The sequence below is a fragment of the Myodes glareolus genome, chromosome 3, assembly GCF_982192425.1.
Source record: "Myodes glareolus chromosome 3, mMyoGla1.1, whole genome shotgun sequence".
NCBI classification, from domain to species: Eukaryota; Metazoa; Chordata; class Mammalia; order Rodentia; family Cricetidae; genus Myodes; species Myodes glareolus.
In genome coordinates, this window is record NC_142028.1 from 2,281,781 (window position 1) to 2,294,980 (window position 13,200).

At 35.4% G+C, this 13,200-nt stretch overlaps 2 protein-coding genes across 2 annotated transcripts; both read right to left on the reverse strand.

Annotated features, from left to right (window-relative positions):
- Positions 1–429: 429 nt before the first annotated feature.
- LOC148122516 (olfactory receptor 10AG1-like) lies at positions 430–1,398 on the reverse strand. The gene has a single exon (XM_087903905.1). The coding sequence runs from the start codon at positions 1,396–1,398 to the stop codon at positions 430–432; it is 969 nt and encodes a 322-aa protein (XP_087760031.1).
- Positions 1,399–10,485: 9,087 nt separating this feature from the next.
- On the reverse strand, positions 10,486–11,451 carry LOC125399278 (olfactory receptor 10AG1-like). Its single transcript, XM_085690081.1, has one exon. The coding sequence runs from the start codon at positions 11,443–11,445 to the stop codon at positions 10,486–10,488; it is 960 nt and encodes a 319-aa protein (XP_085546207.1). The 5' UTR covers positions 11,446–11,451.
- Between the last annotated feature and the right edge of the window lie 1,749 nt (positions 11,452–13,200).

Here is a 13,200-nt window from a genome sequence, read left to right on the forward strand (position 1 = left end):
GAATACACAAACAAAACAGAAAGACTGAGAAAGTTGTCTTAATGTATTTGTTTATGTCTATATAACTATCTACCATCTATCAGTCATTTATGTATCTATGCATCTTTATATGTATCTACTTAGACATCATCTATCATTTAAATATCTATTTATCTATAATAAACTATCTAATTGCATAACAATAATAATCAAAGAAGAAGAGTCCATCATTTTGGAAAGGAGATGGTATAGGTAACATGGAATGGAGTGGAGAAAGGGGCATGGGAGAGGTTAGAAGGAGGGGCAGGAAATGGAAAATGATGTAAACATATTTTAATTAAATACATTAAATTTAAAAAGTAGATCATATTATAACATAAACACAGTGGACATGTAAAAGGAATCTAAACATTTGGAATATTTCTCTTAAGTGTTGAAGACGCTGTTCATTCACTTGTATATAACTCTGTGGCTCTTCATTTTAAGTAAAACTCTTCTCAGAGCTGCAATCACATCCTTGTTCCTAAGGCTGTATATCAGGGGGTTGAACATGGGAGTCACAGCTGTGTAGACCAGAGAGAGTAGCTCATCAGTTCCTGCAGAATTAGTGGATTTTGGCCTAAAGTAGTTAATGGTTCCTGATCCAAAAAACAAAACAACTACCACCAGATGGGAAGAACACGTGGAGAAGGCTTTTGCCTGTCCTGTGTCTGTTGGCAACTTCACAATAGTGGCAATGATTTTGCTATAAGATTCCAGTATCATCATAAAAGGGAAGGCAACAAACATCATAAACACTACGTAGACAGCCATATTACACATTGAAGTAACCCCACAGGCCAGTTTGAGAATTGGTGGAATATCACAAAAGAAGTGGTCTATCCTATTGGAATGACAGAAACGTTGAGAGAATATCCCACAAGTTTGTCCTATCTGGATTGGGATGCCACCGAGCCAAGAGCCAACGGCCATCTGAGTACACTTTGTTGGGTTCATGACCAGAGGATAGTGCAGAGGGTTGCAGATGGACACATAGCAGTCATAGGACATCACAGCCAGTAGGAAACACTCAGTAGCTGCCAGAATTGTGGAGAAAAACATTTGGACAGCACAGGCCAGAAGACAAATTTTTCTGTCTTGAATCCAAAGATTGTACAGAATCCTAGGAAGAGTGACTGATACATAACAAATTTCCAGAAATGAAAAATTTGCCAGAAAAAAATACATGGGCTTTTGTAATGCAGGGTCAATTCTGGCTATGACAATTATTAAGCTATTTCCTATTATGATAATCATGTACATTACAGAGAACATCCCAAACAGTAATTCTTGTAAGTTGGGAAGCTCAGAAAATCCCAGAAATAGAAACTGTGTCACTGTAGTGGAATTATCTTCTGCCTTGTTCACTGTATATTTCATCTGTGGAGATAATTCAAGCAAAAGTGAAAAGATTTCCTCGTCATTATCTACTTTTTTTTTTGAGACAGGATTTCTCTGTGTTGCTTTGGAGCCTGTCTTAAAATAGCTCTTCTATACAAGGCTGGCCTTGAACTCACAGAGTATATCTGTACACTGAAAACAGCATAATACTCAAATTCTTAAATGTGCTCATTAGGAATTTTTTTCTTTTTTTAATTTCCTGACTAGATGTCAATGTATGTTCTAGTTAATAATAATAAGGAATGCCATTATATCTCAGTAGCAGAACTCCAAAGTAGATCCTCCTTTATGCAACGATTCTATTCCTTTAGTTTATATTTTTTTTCTTTTTGCCTAATATTTTACTTTTGTATGTGTAATTATCACACTTGATGTTTTTGCAGTTTAATAAAGATTCACTTTGCTATTTTAAATTATTGTTTTACATATGTTTTATCATTGTTTTCATTTTGCCCACACCCTCCAGATCCTTTCCACATCCCTACTTTCCAACTCTATGTTCTTTTTCTCTGTTACTCTTTCTCTACAAACAATGAAAATCAAAGCAAACAAAAAAATAAGACAATCATTTTCAAATAAAACAAAAGACCATCAAAACTAAAACTAAAGCTAAAAAAAAAGAAAAAAGAAAGAAACAAACAAACAAACAAAAAAACCCATGAAGTTTATGCTATCTCTTCCAAGTCCTCCTGGGCAAGATGTGCTGTTTGTGTACTCAGAGACACTTTATTAGAGAAGTCATGTTTTCCACTTCACAGCAGGTATCAGTTGTAAATAGCTTTTAGGTTAGGAGTGGGAACTCATGTTCTCTTCTGACTCTAAGTGCTGGGATTTTATCTTGTGTGAACCTCAGCTGCTCTAAATACTCTTAAAAATTTTTTAAAGAATTTAGGCAAGAATATATTTATTATGTAAAACTGATTTTCTCAAACATTCTTAACATCTTTATTCTGGCACAAAACCTTTCATTGTTAAATGATTATTAACAAACTACCACGCATAGTGAGGTGCTACTAATATGTAATGCCAAGCTTATCTTCAATTTTAAAGTCCATAAAAATTAATATTCAGCACTTTAATGCAGATTTTAAGAAAATTTAAGTTGGATAATCTAATTTTCAGGATTATCTTCTAGTATAGATTAACTCAGGAGGCAGAAAAATTGTCACTGACATTGATGGCCAAAGGGAGAGCTAAGAAGGGTGTGCACTTCTATGCTCTGAAAGTAGAGATGTTGCAGAAAGGATATCCACTTCACTTATTTTTGAGCTGTTCCCAAATCTTTAAAATCTTCACTATTTTCCTTAATATTTGGCTCTCCTTTGTTTCAGTCTGTCTTCTGCATTGTATCAGTCCAAGTGTTCATTTATGCATTTATTATTAAGTTCTTATTTATCACAATGATATCATTCTCATTTTTGTCACCAGACAAATGTTATAATTTCATATGGTGTCATATACACATGATATTCCATATTTTTATATACATTCCATAATTTTTATTCAGTCATGTATTCAGTAGATGACTTCATTGGAATGCTCTTATTTCATCAACTCTTACAGAAATAGCCCACAACATACATTTTAAGGATTTGTTGAATTATTATTAAATCACAAAAAAAGTGAAATTCACAGCAAATAGAAGGCAGACCACTACTTATATTTAAAGACTTATGTGTGGATGGTTTTCCATGATGTTAGTTCTAAAGCATATTTACAAGCTAGAGAGCTTGTGTTAAATACAAAAAACTAACCTAATAATTATCTGAGTATAGGAATGTAAAAATATAATTTATTTTCCATTTTATGGTTTTCATATTGAATATTAATTAATAAAAAGCAATTATTAAAAGATGGGAATGAATTAACTGAAAATTTAAGGAACAGAACCTAGTAGGAAGTGCCCACATTGTGAAGGTGTGATTCATAGTCACAAACATACAACTAAGAAGTTTCCATTTTTCTACACAGCATCATAAAATTAATGTGAAGATTTATTCAACCATCTAACTAAAGATGTACCTGATTATAGAATACAATGATAAAATTTCATCCATTTCATTAAGAACTAGAAAATAGTTTGTTTTCTGAGTTTGTTTAGACAAACATTTTCCCCGAAAACTGTTTCCACCACAACAATGCCACATATAAAATATCACTTTGTTCTTCCTTCAATGTGCTCCTGCTTACAATTTTCACCCTCCATTGCTCTTTAAGTAATAGAAAGCATCTCTACACTGGGCTCAACAAAACTGATGAGATATTCTATAGAAAAAAAAGCCTGATGAAGAGACCCATTACCTCGACATTACTAGAATTTTACTTCTTTCTTTATTAAATTTCTCTGATATTTTACTTGGTGTTAGGTGAGAAGTCTTGCTTTTACACTGTTAAAAGAACAAGTAATTTTACTCACCTTTATGAGTTTTAACATTTAAAACTACAAGGAAAGAAAGAGTTAATGCAATTATATGATTCAAAATGTTCTTAAATTCTCATATTTTTATTTGTTTGTTGCTCTGCTCTAACGCATGGATTCATGTAGGTCAAACAACATTCTAACCTGACCTATTTCCTTCTTCAAATGGATTAACATGTCTGCTATTATGTTTCTAACAATTTGAAGATATTTTTGGATACTATTAGAAGTGAGAAACTACAGTAGGAAAGAGAAAATCAGTAGGCATCTCAGGTAGGTTTAGGATTCATGTACCTTACCTTAATTTAACTTGCATCCTTTTTGAAACACTGATTTCTGTTACTGTAGTTATTGCTGTGATATTAACAGGAACATTTAAAAACAATTTGAGTACACCTAACACTTTTAATTTTAGGAAAAAGTGTATGAGTAAAATTGAAGATGGGAAATAAGAAATTTCATTTCTTTAAAGCCCAAAGGCCCAAGATCCAAACGAGGAGCAAAAGGAGGAAGAAAATGACGAAGAACTGCGAGGGATACTATCACCCACTGATACAAGGGGTCGGATCTAATGAGAGTTTACCAAGGCCAGATGGACCGTGACTGAACGAGCATGTGATCCAACCAGATTCTCTGAATGTGGCCGGATTTTCTGAATGTGGCTGGCCTGCAGTCTTTCCGAGAAGCCATTGACAATGACACTGGGACTGGTTTCCTCTGCATATACTGGATTTTTGGGATCCAGTCTGTTTGGATGCTCACCTTCCTGGACCTGGAGTGAGGGGGGAGGAACTTGGACTTCCCACAGGGCAGGAGACCCTGACTTCCCTAGGGGACAAAGAGGGAGGAGGAGAGGGGAGGGGGGGAGTGGGAGGGCGTTGGGAGGAGGGGCGTAAATGGAAACTTTTTATAATTTAATAAAATTACAAAAAAAAGGAAAAAAAGTGAAAAAGAAGATAGTAGATAGAAATACGAAATATTTGCAAGTTTCTGAAAAAAAAAAAGAAATATGTTAATGTTTCCAGATTAATGTATCATGAACAGTTAGGAGCACTTTAGGTAACAGTAAGTTACCAAGAAACTTCATCATATTCATCAACATTTTGCTCATCTGCTATACAGTTGGAAATCCAGATTTAATACAGATACATTTAAACATATCTGTCCAAAAATAAAATGATGTGATACATATTAGCACATAAGATAACAATATCAATGACAACAATTGTCCTCATCTTTCTTTTAAAAATATATTTTTTCCTTTGTGTAATTAATGTCAAATATTAAACAGCAAAAAGTCAATCTGAAGTAATAAAAAGTCCTTAAAATTCTTTTCAATACTTTGTGTGATTCCACTAGAATATTGATATTAAAAAAATAAAAGCAGAAGTAAATTTGACATTTGCCAAAAGTAGCTTAAGAGTATCATTTCAGACTTAAACATATAGCATTCTTACATTTATTGATTGATAAATTTCAGAACTGATGAAGAAATTAGTTGAACTGTGTTTAAGAATTTGTTTAGTGTTACACTGGCCATCTTCTAGTATATATTCTACTGGAGGAAGATACACTGCAATTTCAGTGGGAGATCTTCACTACTCTAGGGAAAAATTCCTTTCCCATGTTACTTTTTAACTGGAATGAAACAAAATTTGTCTTATTACTCAGGGAGTTTAAAGTAATAAGGAAAATTAATAAGTGAGGGAAATGATAACCTTGGGCTATTGATCCTATACACCCTTAATATTTATGTTTTGTGTGCATTTATTAAGAAACACAAGTTCTGACAGCAGAAACATAATGAAGTGGTAACCATAATAATTAGTTATTTTCATCTTTTTGAAGTATTTTGTATAGATCTCAATGACCCCTGCATATGAAGGAAGAATTTTGCTACTCATCTAGTTTCCCAGTCCTTTAGCTCCTTCTTAAAACCATGTAGCCACTCAGTTGCATACACATACACAGACACACAGAGACACAATCATACACACAAAAACATTTTAAGAAGAAAAGTAAATCCTATGCTCAATGCTTTAACTCTGAGGAGGAGCATGCAGAAAATAAACCCTTTTTATCTGAGTAATAACTAAATATGCCATGCAGCACAGTGCAAGGCCTGGAAATATCTCGATGTAAGGCAGTGGGAATATGCAATGCTCTCCAGACTGTGCTCCTAGCAGACTTGTTCCTGCTGCCTGCCCAGGCTGGGAGTACTGAGCCCTGGGCTGCTGCACACTGCTCCACCATCTGTGCCCTATGTGCTAGATTTTAGCTCACGAGTTTGAGACAAGGGGCTGGAGCTTGAAGTACACAAACACACACAGAGACAGACAGATACACGGATGTCTAATCACTGGTAACAAGCCCTTTATTCAGTAGCACCATGGAGACTTATATACTCAAAAGTCAAGTGGGCCAACAGGTGAAAATCATATCCTCTGATCCTCAAGGCAAGGCATAGCATTTAGTAACTCTAATCAGAAGGCTCTAGCAGGGAAGAATAGCTGAAGGCCAGGACTCCAAATAGTCCCAACATCTCCCCCCTAAATTTTTTATAAAACAGAAGACCCTTCTGTCCTAGGTCATTTCAGAGGAGTAAACACTTACTCATCTTTGGGAGGCCCCTTCCCTGTCTTAGGTGGGACCTATTCTGTAGAAGTTGCCCGTCTACAGAGAAGTTTTCATTGTTTGTGCAGTATTTGCATCCAAATCTGGGGTACTTTCGAGTTACTGGCCAACAGGCTCAGGCCATCTTGCTAAGTGACCATATGCTGCATTCTCATAGGTTGTATGATCTTACACAGAATTCAGAGATGAATGCCCATGGCAACAGGCATTAAGATTGCCAGCAATAGGGTCCCTAATCACCACTGGACCCAGCCTCCCATTTTGGCTATGGTATTCTACCAACCCTTTGGCTAAAACAGGGCACACAGGTATCAAAAATCTGGTGTGCTAACTGTAACATTTCAAGGGCTATTCAAGTAACCATTGAGTTGTTTCACCACATAAGAGGCATTAGCAATATTAACAGATGTCACACAAATGGAATGATAAAAGTGTGAACAAGACATTTGTTGTACTAGCTATAAGTCCACCTGCTCCTACAATATGGCAGTATGTTGATTTAAATTGGAAAGTCCAAATTTAATGTGGACATTCAGGGCATTCTGAGTCTGGAGAGCATTGCTGACTTGTCTCACCAGTTTATCCACGGTGTCCGACACCAACAATATTTGTGCTATTGCCAGTCCTGCAAACATGGCTGCAGCAGCAAACACCACAATGACAGCAACCACTGCAGCTGTCTCTCCAAAATCTCATTTCTCTCGATACAGGGTCATCTCAATTTGCTCAGTCTCTTTGGTAATTGGCAGTGATATGACGCCTGGTACCTGAACCAACAAGACAGCACTGGAGTGGTCATCCCAGCAGTCGCTCAGGCCACAGTTTCTGAAAGAACAACCACGAATACCTTTTCCCTCAAAGGTGCTATTTCATACTACAGAAAGGGAAAGAAAAAAGAAAGAAAGAAAACTAAAACAAACACAGGATTTAATAATGCCTGGGCTCTCAGAGAAACATTCTAAAACAAAAGATAGGAACTACACTCACTTGTATAGGATTCCTTCAAAGTAATATTCATAGCCCACAAAAATGTAACTTCACAAAGGAAAGGGTTTGATTAATAGAAGCCTGTTCTATCACCATTTCAAACTAGTAGTTAATTTTCATAGGTAGATTCAATAATCTATCCTTTCATCCTGCTATATCTATATCCTTTTTTTCTTTTCAAAACAGGAACCTTGAATCTAATTTCTTTTGCTAGGCTTCTTTTCCTGAAAATTATCCATAACAACTTGTAACCAACACACCAAGCAAAGACAAGCATCCATAGTTCATTTTCTGATAATGCCAGTGTAGTTTTTTAGCTACTTCTTGCATATTAGGGGAGCTGATAATGTTATGGAGACCCAAAGAAAATTTAGGATTAAGGTTAAGTCCTGATTGAAGTATTCTGTAAGTCTGGATCATTCCAGGCAGCAGTCTTGAAGCAGTTCTGGATGTAGAACACAGAGGAAACTGCAGCAGGATTGCTCTAAAATGTTGAATCATCTGTGTCATCTACTCCTTTTGAAGATTTTTCAAGGGGTTTTCCTTCATCAAAGCTTATTTTTCTTAAATCAGAATGAATCCAGAGCCAATAAAACCTTATTTTTCCTTCATCAGTAATGAGTCATCAGAAGCTCATCTCCTGTGTAAACAAAAGCAAAATCTCTTCTGCAAAATAACATCTTTTGACTTAAATTTTGAAGTCAAGGCATTTTCAAAATGTTTAAGTTGGATTAATCCAGCAGCATTTATAATCAAATGTCTTTTAATGGTTGTTGTTCATTCCTCAGGAGTCAAACAATTTAAAGACAGTTCAATAACACACAGTATTCAGAGTCTCTGTGTAATTTCCATCTTTTAATGGAGGTTAAGCCAGAACAAATGGGAACTGGGATCACTAGTTCTCCTGAACCCAGATGGCTAGGTTTGGGTTCTAGTTCTGAGAGCTAGAATTCCAATCCCAGCCTTGGCTTTGGCTGGTGGATAAAATGCCTCAGGTAAATGGCTTTTTTTTTGCAAATTCAAATTACAATTGCTTTTCTCAGCTGCATTCTTCTTCTTCTTCTTCTTCTTCTTCTTCTTCTTCTTCTTCTTCTTCTTCTTCTTCTTCTTCTTCTTCTTCTTCTTCTTCTCCCTTCTTCTTTCTCTTCTACTTCTTCCTCTTCCTCTTCCTCTTCCTCTTCCCCTTCCCCTTCCCCCTTCCCCTTCCCCTTCCCCTTCCCCTTCCCCTTCCCCTTCTTCCCCTTCCCCTTCCCCTTCCCCTTCCCCTTCCCCTTCCCCTTCCCCTTCTTCCCCTTCCCCTTCCCTTTCCCCTTCCCCTTCCCCTTCCCCTTCCCCTTCCCCCTTCCCCTTCCCCTTCCCCTTCCCCTTCCCCTTCCCCTTCCCCTTCCCCTTCTTCTTCTTCTTCTTCTTCTTCTTCTTCTTCTTCTTCTTCTTCTTCTTCTTCTTCTTCTTCATTTTTCTTCATTTTCCTATCTCTGCTAGTTTCTAGGATGCTTCTGCTTCAACATCTGCTCCAACTTCTGTTAACACTCTTTGTTCTTACCCAGCTACATAGACCCACAAAATCCTGCATGCAGCCCAATTCAGAAATAAGGGAAGTTTACGACCTACTGTTCATTAGCACTTTTGCCAAATGTTGCAAATTCTAAGGGACTTTGGGATCTGAAGTTTATAGATTTACTCACTTACTCTAAGCAGTTGGAACAAAGAAGTGACCCAAGCCTCAGAATTGCCAGATTTGGGGCTTGATGCCAACAAGAGGTGCAAGTGGAGGTTTGTCTTCCTCTGGGCTGTGGGTAGATGATCAACTGTTTTTCTTTAGGTTAAGACACAGTATTAACCGCCTGAACGAAAGTCATCAGTAAACTGGGGGTGAAGATGAGCATGAGGAGTTAGGAATCATTTAAAACAAGGCTACTTTTAGATCATTGCTTCTTTAGCTACAAATGAGGTAAAACCGGTAAATGCTTATAGTTTCTATCTTTCTGAGTAGAAATGAATCTGCAAATTTGGGCACGAAGTAATTCTATGTATTCAGATATCTGGGAATGTCTTAGATGGAATATTTTATATGGACCCTAAACACTGACCAAATGCTTGTCAATAAAGATTATTGCAGGAAGGCAAATATCTGCAATTATAGAAGACAGGAGCAAACACTTGGTACTGGGACTGTTTTCACACATACCTAGAGGAAGTAATCAGTAAACAGCAAATTCATAGGTAAAATTGTGCCAAGTAAATGATTAAATAGTAATGAACTGTGGGAATTGAATCACAATTTGTAGCAGAAAGAAAAGGTTATGATGAAGAAACTACAGCAACAATCACTTTACCCACAAGGCAATAATTCCAACATTCTTTACGTTGCATTTAAACCTCCATTCACAGTTCCTCACTCTGATGGTTTGTCCCTGTGAAATGAGACTGACTAATTACTAAATAATCCTTTTGCTCATAGCAATGAAGGCATTTCCTCAACTGAGGTTCCCTCCTCTTTACTGCCTCTACTTTGTGTCAAGGTGACACTGAACTATGCAGTACAGCATACATTTGCATAATATTTTCATGAGATAGAAAATAGAACAGTTATTTTGGAATGCTATCATGAAAAGAACTAAACAATTCTTTAATAACACCATTGTTGCTTTTGAAATCAAGAATTTTCTTGAATTTTTATTTGCACAAAAATAAGAACTAAAATTTAGAATTAATGTTTTGGTTAATCTGAGTTGGTTTTGCATAACAAAAAAACATGAGCACCCTTCAGAATGACTCAAAATCAAGGTTGGTGAAAAATAATTACAAATACTGTATTAAAAAGAGCAATATTTATTGTGTTTTATGTACATGGATTTATATGTAAAAATAATTTTACAAATAGGGCTATGAAATTGAGCTGGCACAAGGGGGATGTTACATGGAATGGGTAAGAAAAAGAGAAGGAGGTAAATAAATGACATATTTACACTACAATTACAGAAAATAAAAAAATTATTAAAAATAAATCAAGCATGTTTTGCAAGTCATAATATAAAACATCTCAAAAGAATCTTTTTCAATGCAATCATAACATCTTTGTTTCTCAAACAGTATATTATGGGATTAAACAGTGGGGTCACAACTGTATAGAAAAGAGAAAGGAATTTGTCTGTTACTGCTGAATAGCTGGACTTTGGTCTCAAATATGTGATGGTACCTGATCCAAAGAACAAAGCTACAACCATAAGGTGGGAAGAACATGTAGAGAAGGCCTTGGCTCTACCAGTAGCAGATGGAAGCTTCAGAATGGTTGAGATTATTTTTACATAAGATCCAAGAATCAACATAAAAGGAATTGTGACCACTAAAAGGGCAATCACATAAATCACTACCTCTAGCAATAAAGTGTCCCCACAAGCAAGGCTCACTACTGGAGGTACATCACAGAAAAAATGATTCAACTGATTTGATCCACAAAATGGAAGAGAGAAGATCCAATATGTGAACCCTATATGCACAGGAACTCCAAATACCCAACAGCTGGTTGCCAGTTGTATACAGAACCTATTGTTCATGATGAGAGGGTAGAGCAATGGGTTGCAAATGGCAACATATCTGTCATAAGCCATAACAGTCAGAATAAGGCATTCAGTGACCCCCAAGACAAGGAATAAATACATTTGAGTAGCACATGCTATAATGGAAATGCTTCTATCTTGTCTGTAGAGATTGGTTAATAGCCTGGGGAGAATGACTGACACATAACATATTTCTGAGAAAGAAAAATTTCCAAGGAAAAAATACATGGGAGTCTGCAGGGAAGGGTCAGTCCTAGTAATTATGATGATAAAACTATTGCTCATCACAATAATAAAATAGATTATCAAGAACACCCCAAAAAGAAATTCTTGCAAATTGGCAATATCAGAAAATCCAATTAATATGAATTCCAACAATGTGGAATGGTTCTTTTGTTGGGCACTTTGTAAAGTGGATTCATCCATGGAAGAGAGGTATCAAGGTTATAAGTCATTTACTCCAACGAAATTTAAAAAAAAGTGACAAATTATGTGTCAAATCCACAGACCAGTAGAGATGTCCACTTGTTTTTATTTTCTTGAGTTATTTGCAAGCCTATGTAGTCCCGTTTCCTAAATTTTCATAGAATACAAGAAAAGGATGTTTAAAATCTGCTTTTCATACTCACAATAAAGTATGATGGTTTGTCACAAACCAAAAGAGCAAGACACAGAGCAACAACATATAATCTCAATGGTTCAGGCTTTCTATCCTTTGGAGGTAAACAGTTGCCTTCAATATGTAGCACACTGAGGAATGCTATTACCTTGAAGGAAGAAATGAGTTACTGATCAGTAATATGGAAAGAGGAATATATAAAACTCAAGATCATGTCAATTTTACAGAAGTCACGTATGAAAAATAAATCAAGTTCAGTATATTGGAAGGAAACAAAGCTAAAATGAATTTAAAAAAACAAATAATAGGATCTAGTGCATGGATGTAGGCATTGAACATATTTGATCTTAAACATAATTATTTAGGGTTAGTATTTATGTCATTTAGTTAATATTTCCTGAAATCTTGAGTTTTGCACATTCCTTATTCCGTATTACGGATTTCTGCTCTTAGGATTTCAAGTTTCTTTGTGCATCTCTTTTCCCCAAATGTTAACATAATTTAAAATCTGACCTGGTGTTTACTTTTTCTTAATCCTGAATTTCTGGGGGGTCACTAAAACTTTGATTGTTCATTTTATTTTCAAATAATTCTCAACCTCCACATATCTCCCACATTGAGAAGAGTAAATATCAAATATTTCAAAAATTTTGGATAGAGTGTAACTTTATGTGAAATGATGGAAAGTGTAATCTAAAAGGTCTTTACTTGCAAACTCTAGTTTGGTTTTCTCAACCCTGAGAAATTGTGTATTTGCTTCCTTTTCATAACTATACAATTTCTTTTCATTTTATAGCTTCTCAGGAACACTCAATATTTATATAATTTTTTCATATGTATTCTTATTTATATGCGGCACAGCACTCATGCAAAATAAATTTGAACAAAAAACAACTTGCACATAGATAATTGAAGTTTCTTTTTTCCTGATGTTTCTGTGTAGCTGATTGTGTAGTCCTGAGTAGATGATGATGATTTAATATCTGTCTTCTCTGTATGAAGGATCAAAAGGATGCACATATAGTGTGTATAAAATTCCACAAAGTTTAGGTGCTAATCTTATAGAGCTTAGAGACTACCATTAAACCAAAGCATCTAAATTTGAAAGAATTTGTAGGAATAAATCATAACTATATATTTAAGATACTGAAATATTAGAAAATAAATGAATTGAAGCTTAGCAGCAGATGTGCAGTTTTCAGAATGTAGACTATCATGAATCATTTTTTTAATTTTTTATTTTAAAAAGATGAAAAATGCTTTCTAGGAGAAAACAACTTCATATTCTTACTTGGCTTTGTGTTCTAGTAAATAATTAGTTCTATACACAGGTGAGCATTAGATATATATTTACAAAACTATTGCAGGGATGATTCCTCACTCTTCAACAACAGGCTAATAAAATGAGTTAACAATGAGTGATTTATAATGGAAATTAGGTGTCTAATCATCCAAATTTTCTATCTAAAATTTAGCATTTAATATATCAATACCCTCACTGAAATATTTGGTACTTGCCTTTCCTTCAAGGGAAACCATGAAGTTCAAGTGGTTATTTTAGT

What these genes read in the sequence shown, in the direction of transcription:
- LOC148122516 (XM_087903905.1), bottom strand. Translation starts at nt 1,398, where the DNA reads ATGAAATATACAGTGAACAAGGCAGAAGATAATTCCACTACAGTGACA.
- LOC125399278 (XM_085690081.1), bottom strand. Translation starts at nt 11,445, where the DNA reads ATGGATGAATCCACTTTACAAAGTGCCCAACAAAAGAACCATTCCACA.